Raw genomic sequence first — 23,583 nt, 5'->3', positions numbered from 1 at the left:
GAACATGCTATCTCAGTCCATGCTATTTTTTGGCTGATTTATGTAGTCCTTCAACTCAATGTCACACAGAATGCCACGAGCCTGGACTTTAATAATTACAAGTTCTTCGCTGAACTCCAATCTAAAATTAAATCTTAACCATCGAACGGTACTAACAGTTTTACTTGTGACATGCCTATCAACATATAAGGCCGGTTCACTTTAGTGATTTGCACCACGGTTATCTATCTGTTTACATAAACAGACGAATGCACACTAAAAATGTGAAAGCGTACCAACACGTAAAACGAAATATCGTTTTCCATCATAAATATTTACGAAGTAAGTATGTTTGAATTTTAGTTTTGTAAGGTCACTGCAAAAAAAAGTTATAAATAGAATCTATTTTTGCAGTCCGTCGGAGCGCGTATTCTGTGGTGATGACGTCACGGCGACCTCGCATTTCATTGGCTACCGAGCGTGTCCCACCCGTCGCGGCTTTAAAAATACTTTACTGTTTGTTGTTTTTTGACGTGGTAACGTCTTATAAATCGATGAACGCCGGCTTCACGCACGAAAAAGCATGACTCATTGTCACGTTCCGCCTGAGCCGAGCGTGCAAGAACCGGCCAACCACCGTGCGAGAAAATCTTCTATAATATCAAACAGGTTGAGGCGGGCTTTTTAAAAGCGGCAATTAAAAAAAAATGGATTTATTTGTCCAATCTCGTCATTTCAAATTAACATTTTATTGACATTGATTTGATTTCAGTTTATTTATACAACTAATTGTTCGTGATTATATTTAAACTAATTATTTAAATTAAAATTGCAAAAAACTGTAAATAATATTTTGAAAATTAAAAAGTATGCAATTTTTCTTCAATGTTTTCTTATGACGTTTTCACGTAAAATTATGGTCCGTAAACCGACTTTACAGTCAACCCCCCCCCCCCCCCCCCTTTTTTTTACTACATGAATTTCTGCTATAAAGTTTGAACTCATCAGGACTTGATTTGACTATTTATTAACTCACTGACATGAAAATCGCTTTGTTCGCAACCTATCACGTGGACGCAAGAGTCGCGGGTGACGCACGAGGTCGGCCGCAACTCGGCCCACATGCGCACGGTGCGAGCTGTGCGAGAAACGGAACGGAGCGCGAGTCCCCTCAGAGGCGCCGAACTCCGTCACAGCTTTGAATATATATACTGTATAGAAGTCGCGAGTGGATAGGATTTACTCTACGTCTTTCAGAAGGGTATGATGAGCAGCTTGGGAACTTCACCGCTGCAGTGCGCTGCCGTAACGCCCTGTATCGTCTTAGTTGTTATTTACACGTTAGAGTGCAGCACTGTCGCCCGCTGTCATTCCCCGCACCCCCCACCAATCATTCACTGCAGCTCAAGGTCGTTCAACGGGAGGGGTAAGGGGTGTTTGAAGAGTTCGACACTTGTCCGCCAGGGACCACCACGAGTCGATGCCCTAGAGATGGTGGCGATTGCGGCGGTGAATTAACCAACCACCTCAAACCGTATTAGAAATGTTAACCTGGGCTGGCGACTTCTATACAGTATATATATTGAAAGGTCACATCCTCGCTAGCGCTGGCGGCCACTGCCACCCAGGTCCCATCGCACACACCGGTCGTGTCTGGGGGCAGTCACCACCCGCCCACCTGACACCACTCGGGAAGACTTCTTCTCACAGACGAGAGAGCCAAACGCCCGATCGAGCATCTTCGGGTTTTTTTTGGTTCATTGTAAAAGGTTAGGATAGCTACATTAATGATACTGTGAAATCATGTAAACTGTTTCCTAGCGCTGGATAGCTACATATTAAAAAGTTATTTGCTAAGCAACCATGAAATGATTTTACAGTATTTTTAATGTAGCTATACTTACCTAATATAACCAACCATCCATAATATTTTAAAGTATTTATAATGTAGCTAACCTATCCTAATCGACCGCAAAATTTAATGCCACACCGGTTTATACGATGAGATAGAACGGAAAAAAAAAGCGAGCTCGAACTTCGGGGAACTTCGGGTGTGGCTCTCTCGTCTGTGAAATTAATGCTTCCCGACACCACACAGTTCGTTGGCCGCAAAACGACACATCACAATCATCAACTTCATTCATTTCTGAAATCACAAAAAAAAAAAAAAAAAAAAAAAAAAATATGACCACCTGAAAATAAAGTTCGAGGAACTTGATAAAAATATTTTTTAATTGCATTATTCTAAATTCAATCAAACAAAAATCAAACTGTTGGTTTATCATTGCATTATGATTATATGTAATAACTAATTTGGCTGACTAAAATTTCATTCAAAATTGAAACGTTTGATTTACCGAGCTGGATAATATAATGTGATTTCTTTTAAAAAAAGGGGGTTGTCTGTACAGTCGGTTTACGGACGATAATTTTACGCGATAACGTCATAAGAAAACATTGATGAAAAGTTGCATATAAACCACATTAACTTTTCACTTCACTTTATGAACAGTTGACAAAACAGTTCACGTGTAGGTTGTGTGCTGTCACTGTCTCTCTTCTACTCGGACGCATCGGCCGATGGAGTGGAAGAGAGATGGATGCGTCACAAGCCGATCGTGCCTCTCTATCTCTTGTTCCGCGCTCTCGCTTGCACGCCCTGCTCAGGCGGAACGTGACAATGAGTCATGCTTTTTCGTGCGTGCAGCCGGCGTTCATCGATTTATAAGACGTTATCACGCCAAAAAAGAACGCTAAGTGAAATTAATGTGTTCTTTAACATATTGTAAATAACAACAGCTCACGAATAAAGGTTGTTCGGCCTGTAGAGTGGTGTGTGTGTGAAACGGAACACGGCCGAGACGCGCTGATGCGAGCTGGTGTGCCCGTGTGACAGGTGCAGGCTGAGAACGGCGGCCGGCCGTGTCCCAAGCGACTCGTGCGCAGGAAGAAGTGTCACAAGAAGTGCGGTACGTAGACTCACCCATGCTAAATTAATAGAGTAAGGTACTTTTAGAAGTTTAAGTTATATTCTGAAATATTTAAAATATGATTTATTCAACATTATTTAATGCTGGTACATGTGATACAATACTGTTTTTTTTTTTCAGATACCGAGTCATGAAGGTCATACTCAAATATTCCATGAAATATATTTCCACATACTTAAAAACCACGAGAGTGCAACGAGATATTGTTTTAAAGTTACCAATATACGGACTTATACGGCTACGTAACAATTAAGATAATGCTTGTGAACATGTTAAGAATATGCAGTTATATTTACTATCGTAAACATTATTTTTTGTGAAAATTTTCAATAAACGATCACCCATCGGTGCTTGATGATTGTACATTTTTCTAAGATGAATACTAAGTGACTTGCATGTTATACATTCGCATATAATATGTATGAAAAAGGTCTAAAACTCCAACAATTGAGATAGAGCATCTAGTGTAGCTGACTTCAGTTAGAATACGGTTTTACTGATGAATATATATGGTTTCAGTTGGAAGTCAACATTGCTAGAAATGTTACCATCAATGTATCGAACACGAAAAACTTTTTTTTTTTTAACTATCCAGTTATCTAATACTATCCACCAGCCACCATAAAGGTAGCAAAACCATGTTTTAGAAAATTTATAAACTTTAAAACATGTGTAGATATCGAATTCATTAAAATTTCTGTCTGAAAATATTTTGTGTCATTGAAATGCAACTTAAGAATCAATTAATTAGGTTTTAATTTCAGTAAAATGTTATTGCTACTATCCGTGAAGCTATTTAAATCATGGCTAAATTTTATGAATACATAAAATGCTTACTTTTTGAGCCACCCGTTGATATTGCTGGCTCTGCATACGACACCATTGCATCCTACGTTCCTGTTAGAAATAACCCAATTACTTCGAAAGCACACATGAGTTTAGACTAAGTGATTTATAACAATGTAATGCTATTTGTACAACAGAAATAAACTTTCTAGTTTTTCTGCCTGTATTCTACCCCTATTCTCCATGTGGTGAAACAAATTGGCGAGGTCATAAGCTAATCCAATAAAACATACAACCAAATTAAAATAGGTACTATGTTCCTGCGGCTAATTGCAGTAGCTGCAAATAGTCGTCCTCAGTTTATACTCATCCGACCTCGGTGCTGAATAAACATTATTTGGATTCAAACCTCGCAAAGAAATATGTTCACTTACACAATTTCAATGTGTTCCCTAAGTAAATTAAAGTTGGTTGTTAAAAGTAAACACTTTACGAATCGACTTATGAAATGCATTTAATGTTTTTGCCAAATGCTAAGTGATCGTGTGGTGTGTCCACTTTTTATATGAAACCTTTATAGTTATACCTACATAAAAAAAATTACTACTGATTACTAAAATACAATTTTTTTACCGTGGTAACACACGGGGGTGTAAAACAAAATGCATTACACAAAATAAAGTGGTAACACATGGTTAATTATGAATTAATTTAATGTTCTCCATTGAATGGTACATTGTATATAATTTGGTGTGATAAGGCCTCTGGTTATAACTTTTACACTATGATCAATTAGTTTTTAACAAAAATTATACGCCGAATGTTTCACAAACATCGTCAACATTCACAGCTTCCAATCTCCTCTTTGCGGGCTCGAGTGGGCATCAGTGGGAGACGCGTTGGCGCGCAGACACGCGCACAGACTGCACAGACTGCACAGACTGCACAGACTGCACAGACTGCACAGACTGCACAGACTGCACAGACTGCACAGACTGCACAGACTGCACAGACTGCACAGACTGCACAGACTGCACAGACTGCACAGACTGCACAGACTGCACAGACTGCACAGACTGCACAGACTGCACAGACTGCACAGACTGCACAGACTGCACAGACTGCACAGACTGCACAGACTGCACAGACTGCACAGACTGCACAGACTGCACAGACTGCACAGACTGCACAGACTGCACAGACTGCACAGACTGCACAGACTGCACAGACTGCACAGACTGCACAGACTGCACAGACTGCACAGACTGCACAGACTGCTCTGCCGGGGCCACAGTTCCGCCGCGGTCTGCGCGTGCTCCTCGCAACTCCTCGCAACTCCTCGCAACTCCGCGCCGCGACGCAGGTTGACAAACCACCAACGGAAACGTAAAAGGAAAAGAAGCCGCACGAGTAATTTTCTTCCTTTCGAATGATTCTGTTTCCATGTTTGCGTTGCAGCGAGACGCTAACCGCCAGAGCAAATACTCCGACAAACTTTCTCAACCGAGCAGGAAGCTTATGGAAGAGAATTATTTGCTTGAATTTCTACATCAAATATGTAACAAACGGAAATTTATTGATGACTTAAGTTAAATAACAAATTATTTATAAAAATAATATTTATATACAAAGCAGCCAAATCTAGCTTCAGGCTTATTTTTGGGGTGAATTTGTGACATTTATTTAAAAAATATATATTTAAAAGTACTTCACTATTGATTATAAAAAAACATTGAAAAAAATAGACACACTGTATGCAAAAAAAAAAAAAAAAAATTTAAGTTTCGCTATGACAATTTTTGACAGCGCCGTGTTCAACAACTGTTGACATGGAAAAAATTACTCAACTAAATATAACGCATAATATGTTTTTAGAATAACAAAGAATTACTCTCCAGTCATTATTATAACACAGGAAGTTGGTTATTTATCGCCGAACAGTTTATTTGCTACGTGTACAATTCTGGATCTGAATTTGCACTTAAGTGGATGACCCGCTGCAGTAAGACAACTTAATAAGGTGCATAAACAGAATGAGTTAAGCTGACTTGAGGGGCTAATCTCCTTGCAAGAGCCAGAGATAGGTAACAAATGCGCTAGTGACACTCGGTGAAAATTTCTTCAAATAGGAGAATTATGATGATATGAGTGATTCTTTTGGTTTTCTTCTTCAAGTGAACAAAGTAGTTATGCCCATGGAAACAGATTCATCCAGGAAAACAGTCAGGAACAACAAACCTTGATAAAACAGCAGAGACAGCGGTCCGTACGCAACTGGAACAACTCAACTAGGAAAATCTCTTACTATGGTCCCCTACCACTTGCCAGCAATGCAGATAACTGCATCGCCTAAAATGTAGATAAATATATCTGACTTTCCTCGACATGGAAATAACACCGACACTAGCCTCTAGCTAAAGTTTATGAGATATCTAATGCGTCTACAAACAACTTCATACTACGAAAACACCACCGTCGTCACTTCGAAGACGCTGATAGCTGACTGAGTATGTTAGTTTTTAATATTGGTCAAATCCTAAGGATTCGTAAACATTAAATGCTGGTCTCATAGTACCGTACGAACATCTTACTTCTGCACTTTTCACAAGAGGGAATCGCTCTTTGGATGCTAAGAAAATGCAGACTGAAACTTGTTGCAAAATATTTCACCGTCACTCATGAGTATTCCAGAGGTAACTGGTATGATTGGAATTGGCAGAATATATGATTCCCACTAAAACCTTGTCTAGGAATATCAGGGTATCAGTTTGCCAAAAACATCAACAATACCTTAAAAACGTTGACAGATTGAAAACTAGTCTATGCACTCAGATATTTAAGCTCTCTCTCAAACCACAACTTATAGAAGATTTCCTGGGGTTCAGTACTAGCGAAGTGATAACTGATATTTAAAATACATTTATTTTTGGGTTAAATTAACAAAACTAATCTGTAATAATTTAAAGTGAACATAGGCTACCAGGTGCCAATCGTGATACTTGTGAGTTAAATTAAATGTTTCAAAAGGATGTAAAAATGTCCAACTATCTCAAAAATTGTGTTTTTAGGAACACTTTGATCCATCCCAATAATGGAATATTTGTTGATTTAAATAAGCTAATAATAGGCTAATTTCAGGAACGAAAATTAGCTTTCAGATTGATTAAAATTATCGACCTACCCATTTCTCACATCAGAAATTCTAAAGTTATCGGATGAAGTGAAAAATTTTCTGATAAAAGTTTAATGACAAAAATTAAGACTATACTTGGTGTTGTCATCAATCTCCCTAGGTAGTTTACCAGACAAAGAAGTCCGAAACAGTATTATGTACTATCTTACTTATTTAGCCCTCTGAAATGTTTTATTTAGGTCACTTCCTTTACATCTTGCCATGCGCCGATGGAACTGTAACAACAGGACTGACGCTTGGTACCCAAAAAAAAGATCTCCAGGCCGGCAGGGCCTCCTATAAGGGTGGTCGGCCCTGCTCCACTGATGAGATGGACTCCCAGGAGGGTAGCTGTGGCGAGACTTGCAGCCAACACAGGACCTCCTAGGAGGGTGGTCGGCCCTGCTCCGCTCACAGCCACCCCGCTGACGGGTTGTTGTGTCCGCTGACGGGCTGGATGCCCGGCAGGTTGGGCAGCACAGTGGCCGAGCCGTTGCGGGACTTGCCGCTGGCGCCGGACGGCTGGGCCAACAGCGGCTCCCTGGAGGAGGTCACCGCGCCGCCAGCGCCGCCCGACGGGAAGGCGGCCACGCTCTCCTCTGTGGTGGACGGCGTCAGCGCGTCCCGGTGGGCGTCGAGGCTGAGCTCCACGGACTGCTGCTGCGACTGGGTCTGCTCGTGGCGCTGCGACGCGAGGGCAGGGGTCTCGGAGGAGCGCGTGGGGACACTGGCCGCCCTCTGCAGGTGCTTGCGCGAGTGCTTGCAGCAGGCGGCGGGGTCGGCGGGTCGGCCAGGGGTGGCGTCAGAGGCGTTGCCACTCCGCGACGCGGAGAACTTCTTCCTCTTGCGGCGCAGCGCGGCCAGGCCGGTCACGATGACCCCGTGGTGACCGCCGCCGCTCGGCGCCGCCTCCACCAGGCTGGGGTTCGAGTCGGACGGAGACTCGGTCGCCTCGTCCGAGGGCGGGCTGTTGCTGTGGCTATTGTTGGAGTCGCCGTGCGTACCGCGGCAGCGGCTGTTGCACACCGAGTCCTCCGAGTGGCTGCGGCCGATGAGGCGGCTCACGCGGCCCGACTTGGCCGCCTCGATGAGCGTGCCCCAGCGCCGCTTGTGCGACGAGGAGCGCTTGTGCGCGTGCGAGCGCGGCGCCAGGCGCCCGAACATGCGGTGCACGTCGCCGGCCAGGGGAGTCGCCGCCCTCTTGGGCGTGGAGCCGGCCAGCCCGCTGAAGATGCCCGACGCCGTCGAGCCGAACAGGTCGTGCAGGTGGTGCGGCTGGTGCTGGCCCTGCTGCTGCAGGTTCGCCATCAGCTCGTCCACCGTCGGCAGCTGCGAGTTGCCCGCCGTGGGCGGCGCGATGTTGAAGCCTTTCATCAGCCGGCGCTCCTTCTGGCGGTTTTTCTTCCCTCCTGACCCTGGCACACCATAGTCCATTAACAATGCCCTCCGACCCGACCCTGGGCGGTCTCGCATTGCGATGGTAAACACGCCACATACAATCCTGCACGAACTGTATGTACTATCGCAATACGTACACGCACACAATTATTATTTACTGATATTCTCTGGTTATATACACTACCGTGATCCTACAACTCTAGCTCGTATCGGAAAGAAACCCTCTTGAGCTTCTGCGCACGCACCGAATGTTGTTGGTTTAGGTGATTAATTTTTTTATTTCGGTAGCAATAGGAAAAAAAGTTACGTGGTATGTTTTATGGTAGACTGTATATTTTTCTTTCACGATAACTTAGCTTACATTTTATTAGAACTCCTAATAACAAAATTGAATCCATGGGTCACTAAAGCAACTAATTAGACAGTATATGGTGCAAGTGATTGAAACCATGAGATTTATTTTTGTAGTAGGCAGATCGTGTGGAAATGTGGAACAATGGATACTGTAAGCGTGGGATGTACATGTGTTTGTAACAGTAGTGTGAAATAAAGAGATACAACAGTTTTCACATTTAACATTTATAGGATCTTACTAATATGTTATGTTGTTCCCTAAATACAGTTAACACTATAGCTTAGTTTGCATTGAACCTAAGCTTTTACCATGGAAACAACACTAGTCGCATAGCGTACTTTTACATCTCGGAACACTCGATACAGTCGCACACTGCGTGCAAGGCTGCCATCACTTACATTGTGAGTTTCATGTCTTATATCGCTGTCTTCTCCAAGCATCAAAAATACCGGAGCGTGTGCCAGTGCTTATAATCTATCATAAAATTACTACGAAACAAAAAACGATAAATTTATTTGAAGCTTGCTTAGACACTAAAATACTGCCATCAATCACATGTTAGTTGTCTGTAGTCAATGTAACCGCTGCATACTTCTCTTACATGAAGGACATACCACTGATGGTTGACACACTCTGAAGAACATAAAACCAAAACAAAATGTATAAAAAATTAAATCAAAAATATTAATTTAGGTTGTAATACTGCGAATTTTAGGTCAGAAGCCAATTCTTTTATTATGATTAAGGCTAGAATGTGACAACATATCTGTAGTGCAATTACCAAAGTATTGGAAGGGTTCAAGAGATGTGGGATTACCTTGCGACGTATGTAACTGGGTAAAAGTCCAGGTTTGTACGTGAAAATGGCACTGGTACAACCCAATCCACACTTCGGGAGCCATCACGGGGACAGCAGCTAGGGCGCGGGCAGTTGGTAAGGTTGTTGGAAGAGCACTCAAGCCAGTAGTTGCAGGACTCAAGTGAGACTGCGTTATTCTCCACACACTCATCAGCCCGTGCGAGCCCGAGTGAGCCAGTTCGTGCACACGCGATGCTCTGGTGAATCGAGCAGACGAGAAGGCCGTGAGCAGAAACTGTTATGTCTGTAGAACTGTGCCGCGAAGATGAACGTGTGTGGAACACTTAACAGCGTGAATTACAGCAACATGGACATATACTCTATTAAGATTTCTGGACAACTTGCAACAATGCCTTTTGCACCGTTTGTCAAACATTTTCATAGAGTACGTCGACGAACTCGATAGAGCGCTACATGCTGGGAGCCATGTCTGTACCCTGTTCAGAATTCTGTGCTTTGACGGGAACTCTAGCACGTATGGGGCAGTAGGGTCGTGATCAGAGATCACGTTCCCTGGTTACTATCCCTTCGACTCTACCCATGTGAGCACTACTCAGACCCAGTGAACCTTGTTTCGTGCCGTCCACAAAAAATGGCAGCACCGTGGTCATGCACGTGACCTCCGTGCTATCCATGAAATGACTGCTACCAAATGCCACACAGCGCGAGCTAAGATGTTACACGCGCTACAGCCGAGAAGCCGGGCTGAGCGCATGTGGCGACAGTGCAGCGAGGCACGGGTCAAATGGAGCAGCTCCCCCGGGTCCACATCGCTGTGGCGAGGCCTGGGGTCATATGGCAGCGGCTCCCCCAGGTATACGCTGCTATAGAGGGGGTCTGGGGTCAAATGGGGCGGCTCCCCGCCGGGTCTACGCTGCTCACCCGTGCCCATGCCGGCGGCCGTGGATGTGTTCATGCCGGAGTTCTTGAGGATCTCGATGAGCTCGCAGCGGAAGGCGGAGATGTCCTGCTTGATCTCGTTCACGTCGTCCTCGGTGACGCCCTCGCCCTCCGCCTTGCGCTGCTCCACCGTCACGTAGCGCCGCACCAGGTTGCGCATGATGCTCTGCAAGCACACGCGACCTCGCTGAACCTCCCCGGAACATCGCTGGTCCTCACTGGTCCTCCCTGGACCTCACTGGTCCTCTCTGGACATCCCCGGACCTCCCAGGACCTCCCTGAACCTTCCAGGACCTCCAAGACCCTCCCAGGATCCACATGGACCTCCCACGACCTCCGTGGACCTCCCTGAACCTCCCTGAACCTCCCAGGACCTTCCAGGACCTCCCAGGACCTTTCAGGACCTCCCAGGACCATTCAGGACCTCCCATGACTTTTCAGGACCTCCCAGGACCTTCCAGGGCCTCCCCGGACCTCCCCGGACCTCCAAGGACCTCCCCGGACCTCCCAGGACCTCCCTGGACCTCCCAGAACTCCGTCGTCGCCGCGAGCTGACCAGCCCTCGAAGGTGCCAGTCAGAACAAACACTTGGTGCAGGGAAGAGGGTGGGGGAAGTAAGGAAAACAACACAAAATATTAACATTTACTACTTGTACAAATGAATTTCTCCTAAAGTGCAATATCTCGCTCAGTAAAATTGTCTGTGCTTGGACCCCCGGACCACTTGGTTGGACAGTTTCAAATTCAAAGTCCTATGTAAGTAAATATTATATATTTTTTTTGGGGGGGGGGGAAGGGGGCAGTCGTTGGTTTAGAAGGTGGGGAAAGCACCATCATCATAGGCCATAAGTGCAGTCGACATCGAGATCACCACCTTCTGGTCTGCACTGTGCTTCTTGCTGCACGTGAAGCCGTGTTACGGGTTGTTGAATAAAACATGCTTCTTAAATTACATTTATTTATGAATAATTACTACAATTTTATTTGTTGGTAAAACATATAAAAGTGAAGAGTTCAAAATTGTATAATATGAAATACAAAAAAAAAAAAATGCTACCACACAAAGAATTTTTTTCTTCAATTTTTAGATTTTTCCCACAAGTACAACTCAATTAACTAGAAAATCGAATGATTCTGCTGGATACTTAATGATGCATTATGATTAGTTTCAGGGAATTTATTGCTATTTTATTTGGACACATTAGTAAAATAGTTCATCATAAAAAAATTATATCAAGGATTAGCCAGTAAAATGGACTTTTAACATGGAATGTTCATAATTGAACTATGATCGCTTATTATTTATTTTAATATTAAAAATGAAAATGGTTCGGTGCTATGAAAATTTCGGCACCTAAAAAATTCTGCATATTCAAAATAAAAAATAAGCTGGTGTTGCTGAGCTGGTGTTGCTTAATACTGCACATTTTATCTTAACTAGGCGTTTGCCTTATTTTCCTGCATTCGTCAAACACTAAATTACTACACTGTAGTTTCTATGAATTATTTTAAAATGTACAATAAATAAACGAGATCGTTACATACTTTAATACAACAGTCTTTTTTCTTACGAACACTATTTTTATTTTAAGTAGTTATATTTTGCATGCAAAATAACACAGGAAAAAAAACAGCTCAAGTGGACCAATGACTGCATGCACGAAATCTTGCTTATTATGGTCATTTTCACAGCAGAACAAGTAGGTACAGCCAAGCTAAAGCTAGGGTGTTTCCAGGTTCAATGAACTTATGAATGTTAAAAGTAATGTGGTGCGGGGACTTAAACAACTGAACATACATCCACGTCAACATTTCGGAACTGACGAAGGCACCGACTACTGATCTGGTGTGGGGAAAGTACCAATACACACGGCAGCCACACAGACAACACAGAAGCCACACAGAGAGCGGTCAGCAGGCGAAGCACTGCGACTCACCTGGTAGCGAAAGTCTCTCTCGCTAGCCTGCTTCGCCTTACGCTGCAAGAGACACATCACCACATTACTGAGGACCCTGGAGTTTGGGAGACTAGTCTCGAGTCGGGACTCATGTGAGGGAGACATCAGTTGGTGAGAACATTCCGAATGTGCGTTATGAAATACCTAACTCTAATCAATAAAACAACGGAATGCTAATTTTTTTTCCCCACGGACTACTGCATGGCTTTTTGGTTTCAGACCACGTCTGCGGGAAACAATGATGTCCCCGCCACATAATCATCGTCAACTCAACCAAAAAGACAAGTAGTTTTAAAACTGTGTGGCCATGAAATCTTACGATCAAGATTCTTTCACGAATGTAACACAGATTTTTGACTTTTATTTTGGGTGGAAATTTTCAGGTACAAAATATCTAAACATTTTATATTCTTATTTGGTACTTTAATTCTGTTAATAACTGATTGAATGTTGCAAGAAGCCATGCTATCGAATATCCTGGAGACACGCTTCCACCTGATTACAGTGTGAGGATACACCACCAGGAAGTCATTTTAAGATCATGTCGCATATGGAGACCCAAACTAACAGTTATAGCAATGCTTAAAACTGTTTTAAAGTAAATTTGGGCTTAGAGTCACAAAGTGCAATACTTTGGTACAATGATTCCAATGATTTTATGTGAACTCTGAAAACACATGATCAAGAAATTTCAAGGTCTCTATAAAGGCTGAAGAAATATTCCTGCACCAAAAGTGTCTATATTACTGTTGGAGACGATAATTAAAAACAGGTCTCTTGACTTTTAGATTTCTGCTCTTTTTCCTGTTATCGTGTTCAATTTCTGGCTCTGATCGGCTGTTGTATTATACGGTAGGGTTTCAAAAGTCCTTAGTCCGACTTTAAGGGTATGCCAGGCATACTGAAACAAGTTATTGTTACGGTAGCAAACGAGCTCGCCAACTCAAGCGAGTGAGTTGGGACTTGTCGTTGCAAGATTATGCAGGGAGCGGAAGTTGCCTGCGCAGGTTGGAGAGCTACAGACATAGGATGGCAAAGATGCATTGCATTTCTGGAGCAGCGAGAGGAAATGGCGTCGCGGCAGAGCGTCTATATCGAAGATATTTGCGGCTGCCCCATCATCAGACATTTGCGTTTGACAGTCAATTTTCTAATGCAAACTTTAACCTCAGGTGCACATGGCAGCCATGTTTATTTCATTGCTACCAAGATAATTCAACATTGTCAAAAATTATTCCACTGTATAATAGTTTGTCATTATACTCAATCCGCCACTCTGTTAATACACCATTCCATTAATTCGGATCTAAGGATGTTTGTAAAATATATTTTTTTTAATTTAAGTTATTGTGTTTAAGCAATTTAGATTTTTTTTCTTTACATTCAAAACTTAATCTTTGATGTTGGCATTTCTCTCCGTATTCCGCCTATTCGGTTGCACCTCTGTAGCCTAGTCGGACGCACAATGGCTTAAGGTGCGTTGATTCTGGGCTCTGGTCCCGGGTAAGGCATGAGTTAAAAAAAATTTCAATGAAGATTTTGATTGATAGCGATATGATCCAGAGAGTTCGAATACAGAAAAAAAAATTGACCTATGGCCTGTTGGCGCTTGCCGTAGGCCACACAAAAATTAGAGAGCGCCTGTAACCAAATGCTTGCGACGGAAGTGAAACCTTCTTTGGCAATTCGAACCTCGACTCTTTTGCACCATGATGGTTTCAGAACAGTGATTGTTTCTTATGTTTGAAAGATTTGTGCAATGGGAGTGCATGACTTGATGTAAGCTTTTGGACATACGCCATTGCTAAGCACACGTAGTATGTCTGTAGAAGAAAACTAACTTTTTTTGTCTTTTGGGTATTTTTTTTTTTTTTAGTTTTCTTCTGCATACATACTTGTGCTTAGCAATTCACTGAAAGAAATTTTTGTATATTTTACAAGCAAAATCCTTGGAAACCCTGATGCCAAGGATATTACTAGTAAAACTACAAGGCATAGCTTTGTACCATGTGCGATTTTGCAAGGCTCTGCCTTGGTAGTTTTTGCAAGAAATATCCTTGGCAACAGGGTTTCCAAGAAATTTCCCTTGTAAAAGTACAATTTTTGTTTTAGAGTGTGGCGTATGTCCGAAAGCTCACATGAAGTGAGTGGTTGTCTGACGGGGAGGGTGCGCTGGGATCGTGCCTCACCCTGATGGTGCGCATGTGCTCCTTCTTGGCCGCCTTGGAGCGGCCGCACAGGCGGCGGTGCAGCCACTGCACCAGGTACCACGCGCTCTTCGGCGTGGGGATGATGTTGAAGGGCGGCGGCACGGTGCCGCCCTCCTCGAAGTAGCTGATCCACAGCTTGGAGCGCGCGAACTTCCACTCCACGTCGGCCCGCTCCTGCGACCACTCTGTCCGGTCACTGACCCCCCGTGCTGAGTGCTTCAGTCGGGCGACTCAAGTACCTCAACCCAAACTCCTTTATTTAACCCTTTCAGTCCATTCGTCCACTGAAGTGGACAATTTGTGTCTCGATGTTACACGGAGTTTATGAAACTTTGAATTTGTGGGTTAAGGTGTACCCACATTCTAGTGCACATCGTATTTTAAGGCTATGAAATAAACACATTTAATAAAATTTTTATTAACTATTATAAAATAATAATACATTAATATAATATTTAAAGTATAAGATTATTACCACACAAATAAAAAGTTTAATTAAAATAAGAAAAAATTTAAATTAAGTATATCATAGGATTAGACAAAGTGTGACTGAAAGGGTTAAAACGAGAATTTTTTTCCCTTCAAAATCCCCAGTTTTTTTGACGTGATAACTAGGGACCAGGAAAAATTCGCGGGTTCAATGACCTGCAAGATTAACTCCATAGTTCTACGTACACTCGGTCAAATGCCACCCACTCATTGGATGCTGTCTTGTGGAGACGTCCCAACGTAGCAGCCTGTGATTCGATAAACCTTTGGTTGGGGAGTTTCTCATTGGCCCAGAGTAATCCGAGTGAGTTGTGAACCAATAGCAGAGGCAGCACTGAGGTATAACTATTTGTGTTTTAGCCTATCGCGAAATGAATTCGCGAATTTTTTCCGGTCTCTAGTGATAACGTCTTAAATCGATGAACGTCGGCTGCACGCACGAAAAAAGCATGACTCATTGTCACGTTCCGCCTGAGCCGAGCGTGCAAGAACCGGCCAACCACCTTCTTCGACAAAATATTCTATAATATCAAACAGGTTAAGACGGGCTTTTTAAAAGCATCAATTTACTCTTATGACGTTATCACGTAAAATTATCGCCCATAAACCGAATTTTTCAGACAATCCCCCCTTTTTTTTATTAAACATTAAGGGGCTCCGTTGTTCAAACAATCTCCACTGTTGAGCTAGTCAATTGCTCGGATGAGAATACACAGCTCCAAATAAAGATCGCAGTAGGTAACTCTACCCTGATAATGGCGGCTACAACCCAGAAACCAGGCAACTCCAAACAGCTCCAAGCGCTTTATAAAAGAATTTATTTATTTGTCAATTATTTGTAATGGATAAACTGCTTAAAGGTAATAATTTCTGTAGATAGAACAATTCCAGTACAATGACTATTTATTTAATATACTCTAATTGAAGCCAATAAATTAAAGGCGTTAATTAGAAATGTATTTCTACACTTGGGATGCACTGATTGTAGACAATGATTATTCAGGAGTAAAACTTATGTTTTGGCTAAAAATATTTCCAAGCAATAATTCAGCTCACTTTTCTTGTCAAGATCCACGAAATCATCTTATTTATAGCTTGTAGCATTTCCACAAATAAATTTCGGATTGTCAATTAACCAAATACCTATCGTGAAAATGTGTGGATCTTTACTGAATTTATTACGTTGATTGCCAAATTTTTTAAATGTTATTGTATAACTTTTGTTGTTCAAATAATTTGTAAGCAAGAATATCGCCCAAAGAGGACAGCAATTGTCGCATTGTGCATAACTGAAGAGAATGTAAAAAGAATAATATACTTAACCTGAACGGCTTGACAGAATCCAATGGGGTTGGTTTGGCTGGCTAGATATTTCATTACAGAGATATTAATGTACAGAAATAGTCAGTAAAATGTATCATTCAAACAAGAAATACCTACGATTTTTTTCTTTCATATAATAAGAGTTTGAAATAAAAAATAAACAAATATGAAAATAAATTTGGCTGAAAAATGATTAATATTACACAATAAAAACCTCTATATATAATAACTAGATCTTAGTACGAAATACAGTTCAATGATTTTCTTTTATAATTATTGCTTAAAACTAGTTTTAAATAGGTTAGATTATTTTAGAATTGAAATATGTTTTATTTCTAACATTTGGTTACTATAGTAACTTTTTATGTGATTTTAAAATTTTATATACAATTTTTTTTCTTCATATTTGGTAATTTTTTTGGTTTCAAGCACTAATTTTATGAAAACTACTTTCCGTATTGACTATTTCTGTGTATTTAGGTCTTCTTAATGAAAATATATATTCGAAAAAACCAACCCCATCGAATTCTGTCGAATCGTTCAGATTAAATATATAATTGTTTTCATATTCTCGTAATTAATGTACGCTGTGACCTTTTCCTATACTCTTGAGGATTACATGTTGCGATTTTTCAGAAAACAAGTTATTTCGGCACCTGTTTCTTAAAATAATATTATTGCTTCATTTGTAATCGTGAAGTTTAACTAAATATATGGTTATTTCTGTGGTTTTAGTTTATATTGAACTCGTAAACACCCATAATTGCAGTTGTGTTTAATTAACTTTTGTACAAAATCATTAAATTTATTACACTTATTCTACTAACTAAATTATTTAGTTACTAATACATATTACGTACTAGGAAGTCATTTTTAATGATTAAAAATTAAACTTACACACGGAATGATTAAATGCAAATAAATTTAAATAATACGATTCTAGTAAAACAAAAATACATTGACATAAATCAAACTCGCAGATAAAATCGTCAGAAATTACTTAAAAACACAAAACGACGTGCATGCAGTTTCAAAGAGTAAACACACAAGCCAATTATTTTAATTTTAGTTTATTTAAGCCGGGGAGCACCAAGGTTGCAATTATGTCAGAGTTAGACATACAAATATCGCATATTTTCGGTAGGTTGAAATTTTGGGGCAGTAGGCAGGATCGCACATGCACAGACTAACACATACACTCACAACCGGCGTGAAATATGTCATACGTTCTGTCGTGTTAATCTGTGTTTGTGTCAAACCATTGCAGTTAAGTTCCACATTCACAAGCTCGAATAAAACCAATCATGCATGGTTCTTGTAGCAATTATGCTTCGACTAGTGCGAGTGTCCAGGCAAACATAAGAAACATAAAATAATAGGAGTGGGAGAGGTAGTAAACACTTATCTCAAGTCAGATGACAAGCTTAGCTGTTCACATAGTGTGTTCAACTTCGCGCAATCAGTGGTTTGCACTATTTGTTCGCTTGGAACGTACATTGACATCAGCAATGACAGAATAATAATGTCGGCAATAAATCAGTAAATAGCTGGTCATTATACCAATCATGGGGCATTAAATAAATTTACGCTTCCCTTCAGAGCTTAGTTTGGTTACTCTGCAAAGTAAAAGCTCACTAAGTAGACAAAATTATGAACCTCCTACGGAAGATAATGTAGTGTTTAAACTTACAGACTACCCACGAAAAACTAGAAATATGGGGGAAAAAAATATATACGTATATATATATTTCAATTAAATTCAACAGGGATTAAGAGAGAGCTTATATACTTATGGGCCTGTCGTGGGAGACAAACACAGAATTATTATGTATAACACCCAATATAGGCAGAACCATATAAAGTCTATTCACAAAAAATTCGGTTGCACGATCTTCGGCAGTCAAATGTCGAACGAACGAGATGATACACGGGAGACAGGAAGATCCTGAACATTGAGTCATGAGTAGGGACTGGAAAAATTCGTGGTTTCGATGACCTCTAGGATAGACTCCACGATCATCTATGCACTCGGGAATAATTACACCAGCTCATTGGCTACTGACTCGTGACACCTGATGAACTGGGATGCTTGTGATTAGATACTTCTTACGTCGAGGGTCATTCACTGGCTCGCAGTCCTTCAGGCAAACTGTGTTCCAATCACTGAAGCGGCGATAAGTTACACGCACTTGGATTCCAGCCTATCGCGAAATGAATCCGCGAATTTTGCAGGTCTCTAGTTATTATTAAGGATGACGCAGAGGTGGGCACAAGCCAGGTAGGTGTTGACGGCGGTCGCTAGCAGTCGCACTCTGCTAGCGCGGGAAGGAGAAGAGCGTGAAGCAGACTCGGCGGAGAGAGAGAGAGCAGAGAGTGAAGGGCGCAGAGTCTTTGGAGCACGAGGTCGCTCTGCTGTGAGTGATGCTCGCGACCACTCAAGAAGACCCGAGTGGTTTTCACAGCTGGCGAGCGCGGTCTCTAGTCTCGAGGGAGACATGATTCCCGCGAGAGACCGACTCGGGGGGCGAGGGGGAGGTGTGAGAACGGCCGGCACACCCGCGGGCCCATGCGGCACACCAGAGAGGCACACAGGACAAGCACACCGAGAGGCGGTGGGCCCACTTACAGAACTTACGGAAATGAGCTGGTAGGAGTGGTTCATCATGGCGATGAGCAGGTTCAGCAGCACCACGATGTTGATGACGGAGTACGTGCCGAACATCAGCATGCCCCAGAAGCGCGTGAAGCTCTTGATGCCGGCCAGCTCGAAGTTGTCCAGGTCGATGAGGCCGAACACCGCCCAGAACAAGGTCTGCGTCGTCTCGAACAAGCTGCAGCAACACGCGCATTCACTTCGAGCGTTCCGCGCAGGCCTGCTCCACACTCTACTTCAGGCAGAACGAGGGACATGCAGTGAAAAACTGGTAGTAGATGGGGGTTGTCTGTAAAGTCGGTTTTCGGACGATAATTTTACGTGATAGGGTCATAAGAAAATACTGATGAAAAATTGCATACTTTTTAATTTTCAAATATTATTTACAGTTTTGCCAATTTAATTTTAAATAATTTGTTTAAATATAATCACGAATAATTAGTTATAGAAAAGAACTGAAATGAAATCAATGTCAATAAATTGTTGATTTGAAACGACGAAATTGGACAAATAAATCAATTTTTTTTTAAATTGCTGCTTTTAAAAAGCCCGCCTCAAACTGTTTGATATTATAGAAAAAATTTTCGCACAGTGGTTGGCCGGTTCTCGCACGCTCGGCTCAGGCGGAACGTGACAATGAGTCATGCTTTTTTCCGTGCGTGCAGACGGGCGTTCATCGATTTATAAAACGTTATCACACCAGGAGTCCAACGCATGACCAAGCTATCGCGAACTCAAAAAAATGTTTTATAGTATGAACAATGAACTTTCTCCTGTTTAGTTGGTTCCTTTCCGAGATCCAGAAATTTTAATCACTAGCTGCTGTCACAACAAAGGAATAGGTTTCATTCGTGAACGAAGAGCTCCTGGGATATATTTATCGGAACACATCGCCTCAGGGTGTATTGATGGACCGGATTATTGCTCACGAATGCAGTCGCTGGCGACATGAACCGGGTGTGTGCGGATGGAAGTTTGGAAGGGACAGAGACAAGCTGGGGGCACTCACTTGGCGAACCTCCTCCACACGGTGCAGGCGTCTGGGTCGCTGGGGTTCTTGGGGTCGATGGTGGTTGTTGCGTTGGGGCAGCGCTGCTTCTCCATGTCGGCGTAGTACCACAGCAGCTGATTCAACCCTGCGGCGATAGACACGCTTCGAGATGCTTCAAGTGCACCGGCACGTACAAAAACCAACATGAAATTACCAGCAGGATATAATTTTTCATAATGACACTACTCTGATGCTGATGATAATGATGATATGATGATAGTTACATCGACGACCCCTTTGTAGTGAGAGTATACCAAAACAATCAAAGTTTCTAGACAGATTAAATTGTGGTTTTCCATATATTTTTGTTTGTGAATTCTGAAAAGACCTTACAACACTCAGTCCTAGACATTATTTTTTTGATGATTATTTTGCAGTGGGAAAGGTTAGTTTAACATAAAAAAACATTTAACATACACCATTGCTAGTTCATGCTGGGTATTCTAGAAATAATCTCAGGGACTTGATGACCAAAAAAAAAACCTAAACACATGGAAAACAAGCCTGGATCCTGGGAAGAATAATGTTTAGAAACTCAATGGTTACTGTTCGGTCGGGAGCGAGATTGTGCCTATGTCTTGCCAGATAACTGCTGCGACCAACAGACCGAATGGCCTAAAATCAAGACTGAAAATTTGGTGTAAGCCAATGACGTAACCCAAAATCTTATATGGAAGGGGAGATAATGAAATGGGTATTAACTGACAGAACTCTCTTACGTATACTGATAACCTCTTGAATAATAAAAAAGGAAATAAAATAATTTATTGATTTCAAAATTTGTTTCTATAATATTCTTAGGTATGACTTTAAATCATGCGGCTAGGTTCAATACATGCACTATAAATATAATATAAGTAGTAAAGTGGTATTCAAGTAGTAAGTGGAGTTTTTACTGGAAAAAAGTATTAAAAGGCTTCAAACGAGTACAGACTGGGGCGGTTCGATGTTTAGGACTAATTTAGATGCTCCACAGAAGTTTTCACAGATGTGCTCCGACCTTGCGGCTGGCGTTACTCACGCTCCCTTCCCAAATGTGCGCCCTTGAAGGGTAGTGTGGGAGTATCTTCCAGTTCTCTTTTAAAACATTCCAGAGCTTTTTGATATACAGAACTGTTAGGGATCGCTGCCTGTTATTGATAGGGAGGGTGTTAGGGCTTCGGCAATGACCAGCGGCTGGGGCCACCAACCCAGCATAGTCACCGCCTCAGCCCCGACCTCTCTCGGCTAACCAGACATGTAATTTAGGTTCACACCTCATACAATTCACCAATACTCCCCCAGGCATATGATCCCGTTAGGGTGTGGTACTGGTTACGAGAAAGATGGGTCTTTTACATGCCTGACACTGTTGCCAGTGTCCAACATGGGTTCCAAGAACCGGGAAATAGATACGCCATTTACATTCGCGGCATGATTCAGCTGACCAGACAGTTGGCTGTGTCCTGAGCCCTGAGACTTCATCAGCAGAAGTTATCACAGTGTCATGTCCAGATCGCGGACAGGAGAGAGCTGCAAGCCGGCACTCACCGCACGAGAAGGCGAACAGCACCAGCACGTAGAGGAAGAAGAACTTCATGATGTCGAGCACCATGCGGCTCAAGGACACCTGCAGCGGACCCAGGTAGGGGTTCACCGAGAATATGTACACCAGCTTCAGCGAGCTGCGGGCCGCCAACAGAGCAGAACACACGGCGGTCAGCTACACACCTCGCACCTTACCGCGTTCCCTTTTCACGCCGTCTAGCAACTTACTGGACTGAAGCTAATGAACCCGGGTTTACCGAACACAGGAAACACTTACATGCCAGTTCAAAGAATAAACAAATTAAATTTAAAAGACATTATTGAAGTATTTGGTAACATTGCAAAAAAAGTAGGAAAGTTAATTTCTTTATGAATTTTTTTTCCAACGAGAAATCTTCTTAAAAAAATCACATTCTTGAACATTCTCACTACAGTTACACAGGTTGACTTCGGGATACGACTGCGACAGAGTGGCAGCAGGTGCCACTCACCTGAAGATGTTGGCGGCGGAGAAGAGGCCCTCCGATATGAGCATGGGGTCCCAGGTGTCCCACTCCTCGCGAGGCAGGTCTATCCTGGGCTCCTTGCCCGCCATCTCCTTCTGCACCTGCAGCGACCAAGACGTCGTCTACCCTCAGGTACCTCACTCTCGAATCATCCACCGCATTACTGGACTAACTTTATACTCTTGTCTGTGTTACACTATTTCATTAGCTACAACTGTTCATATTTGATGGCACACAACTCATGTTAGGACTGGACTAACAATTGTAATTTTCTTTCATTTTGTTCAACATATCTAATTTTTAAAATCTTTACATTATTATTTACACTTGGCTATCTAATCTCATTAGTAGGATTATTTTTTTTATTTATATATTTAATATGTTTTCGTCTCACTTCGTTTTACTTTGACGTTATGTTAGCTCCGTATCGGGCGCAGTTTCGCTCCACCGCCGTCGACAGCGCTGTAGGTCAAGGTTTGCAAGGAGGTGATTGTCGAGAAGGTGATTGTCGATGAGGCGATTGTTGATGAGGTGATTGTATATGAGGCGATTGTTGATGAGGTGATTGTCGAGGAGGTGATTGTCGAGGAAGTGACGGTAGATGAGGTGATTGTCGATGAGGCTATTGTTGATGAGGTGATTGTAGATGAGGTGATTGTTGATGTGGTGATTGTCGAGGAAGTGATGGTCGATGAGGTGATTGTCGTGGAGGTGATTGTAGATTAGGTGATTGTCGATGAGGTGATTGTAGATGAGGCGATTGTTGATTATGTGATTGTCGATGAGGGGATTGTCGATGAGGAGATTGTCGTGAAGGTGTTGTGGAGGTGATTGTCGAGGAGGTGATTGTCGAGGAGGTGATTGTCGATGAGGTGATTGTCGTGGAGGTTTTGTTGTGGAGGTGATTGTCGAGAAGGTGTCGTGGAGGTGATTGTCGAGGAGGCGAGTGTCCAGGAGGTGAGGACGCCTCTGGCGGAACTCACCTGGTAGTAGGCGACGACGCGCAGCGCCACCGTGGCCACGTACAGCGAGTTGGTGACGAAGTCGATGACGTTCCACATGTCGTTGGCGTACTCCTCCAGCCCCACGTCCCAGAGCTGCTTCACCTCGCTCCAGATTAGGCCTGCACACCGCACACCAGTCAGTCGGGGCGCGACCCTGGCCGTCTGCATGTCAGGTTGGGATTCCTGGATTCACTTAGCGACAAGCTAAACACTAAAACATTTAGCTTGGTTGCGGTTTTTAAATGATTATTGCGATTGAGAAGTTTGATTTAAAACATTATTTTGGACATGCACCATTGCTATTTTACTGTATGTCATACAGAAAACCTGAAGAACGAACAAACAAATATTAATTTCACAGAATGCTCTGTGCCGTAACATTTGACATCGTATATTTTGGCTTGAATTTTTGTGTATTTGTGG

General features: G+C 42.4%; 2 protein-coding genes across 3 annotated transcripts in view; one reads left to right on the top strand and one right to left on the bottom strand.

The window, feature by feature from the left end:
- LOC134536242 (spondin-1) overlaps positions 1 to 3,332 on the top strand; it is a 46,628-nt gene extending 43,296 nt beyond the window's left edge. For both annotated transcript variants that reach the window (XM_063375938.1, XM_063375939.1), the window contains 2 exons: positions 2,876 to 2,948; positions 3,090 to 3,332. In XM_063375938.1, the coding sequence (XP_063232008.1) occupies positions 2,876 to 2,948; positions 3,090 to 3,103 (87 nt within the window). In that variant the 3' untranslated portion in view covers positions 3,104 to 3,332. The remainder of the gene's footprint in view (positions 1 to 2,875; positions 2,949 to 3,089) is intronic.
- A 1,118-nt stretch (positions 3,333 to 4,450) lies between these two features.
- Positions 4,451 to 23,583, bottom strand: part of LOC134536241 (transient receptor potential-gamma protein) — a 100,860-nt gene continuing 81,727 nt past the window's right edge. The window contains exons 9-17 of the mRNA XM_063375937.1: positions 23,140 to 23,279; positions 22,142 to 22,257; positions 21,654 to 21,787; positions 20,082 to 20,208; positions 19,055 to 19,250; positions 14,587 to 14,781; positions 12,377 to 12,418; positions 10,422 to 10,605; positions 4,451 to 8,342 (exon numbers count right to left, since the gene is read on the bottom strand). Coding sequence (XP_063232007.1) covers positions 7,339 to 8,342; positions 10,422 to 10,605; positions 12,377 to 12,418; positions 14,587 to 14,781; positions 19,055 to 19,250; positions 20,082 to 20,208; positions 21,654 to 21,787; positions 22,142 to 22,257; positions 23,140 to 23,279 — 2,138 coding nt within the window. The 3' untranslated portion in view covers positions 4,451 to 7,338. The remainder of the gene's footprint in view (positions 8,343 to 10,421; positions 10,606 to 12,376; positions 12,419 to 14,586; positions 14,782 to 19,054; positions 19,251 to 20,081; positions 20,209 to 21,653; positions 21,788 to 22,141; positions 22,258 to 23,139; positions 23,280 to 23,583) is intronic.

Source organism: Bacillus rossius, chromosome 10 (assembly GCF_032445375.1).
Source record: "Bacillus rossius redtenbacheri isolate Brsri chromosome 10, Brsri_v3, whole genome shotgun sequence".
Classification (NCBI taxonomy): domain Eukaryota; kingdom Metazoa; phylum Arthropoda; class Insecta; order Phasmatodea; family Bacillidae; genus Bacillus; species Bacillus rossius.
The sequence above is the reverse complement of the archived record's forward strand: the minus strand, read 5'-3'. Positions and strand labels throughout refer to the sequence as shown.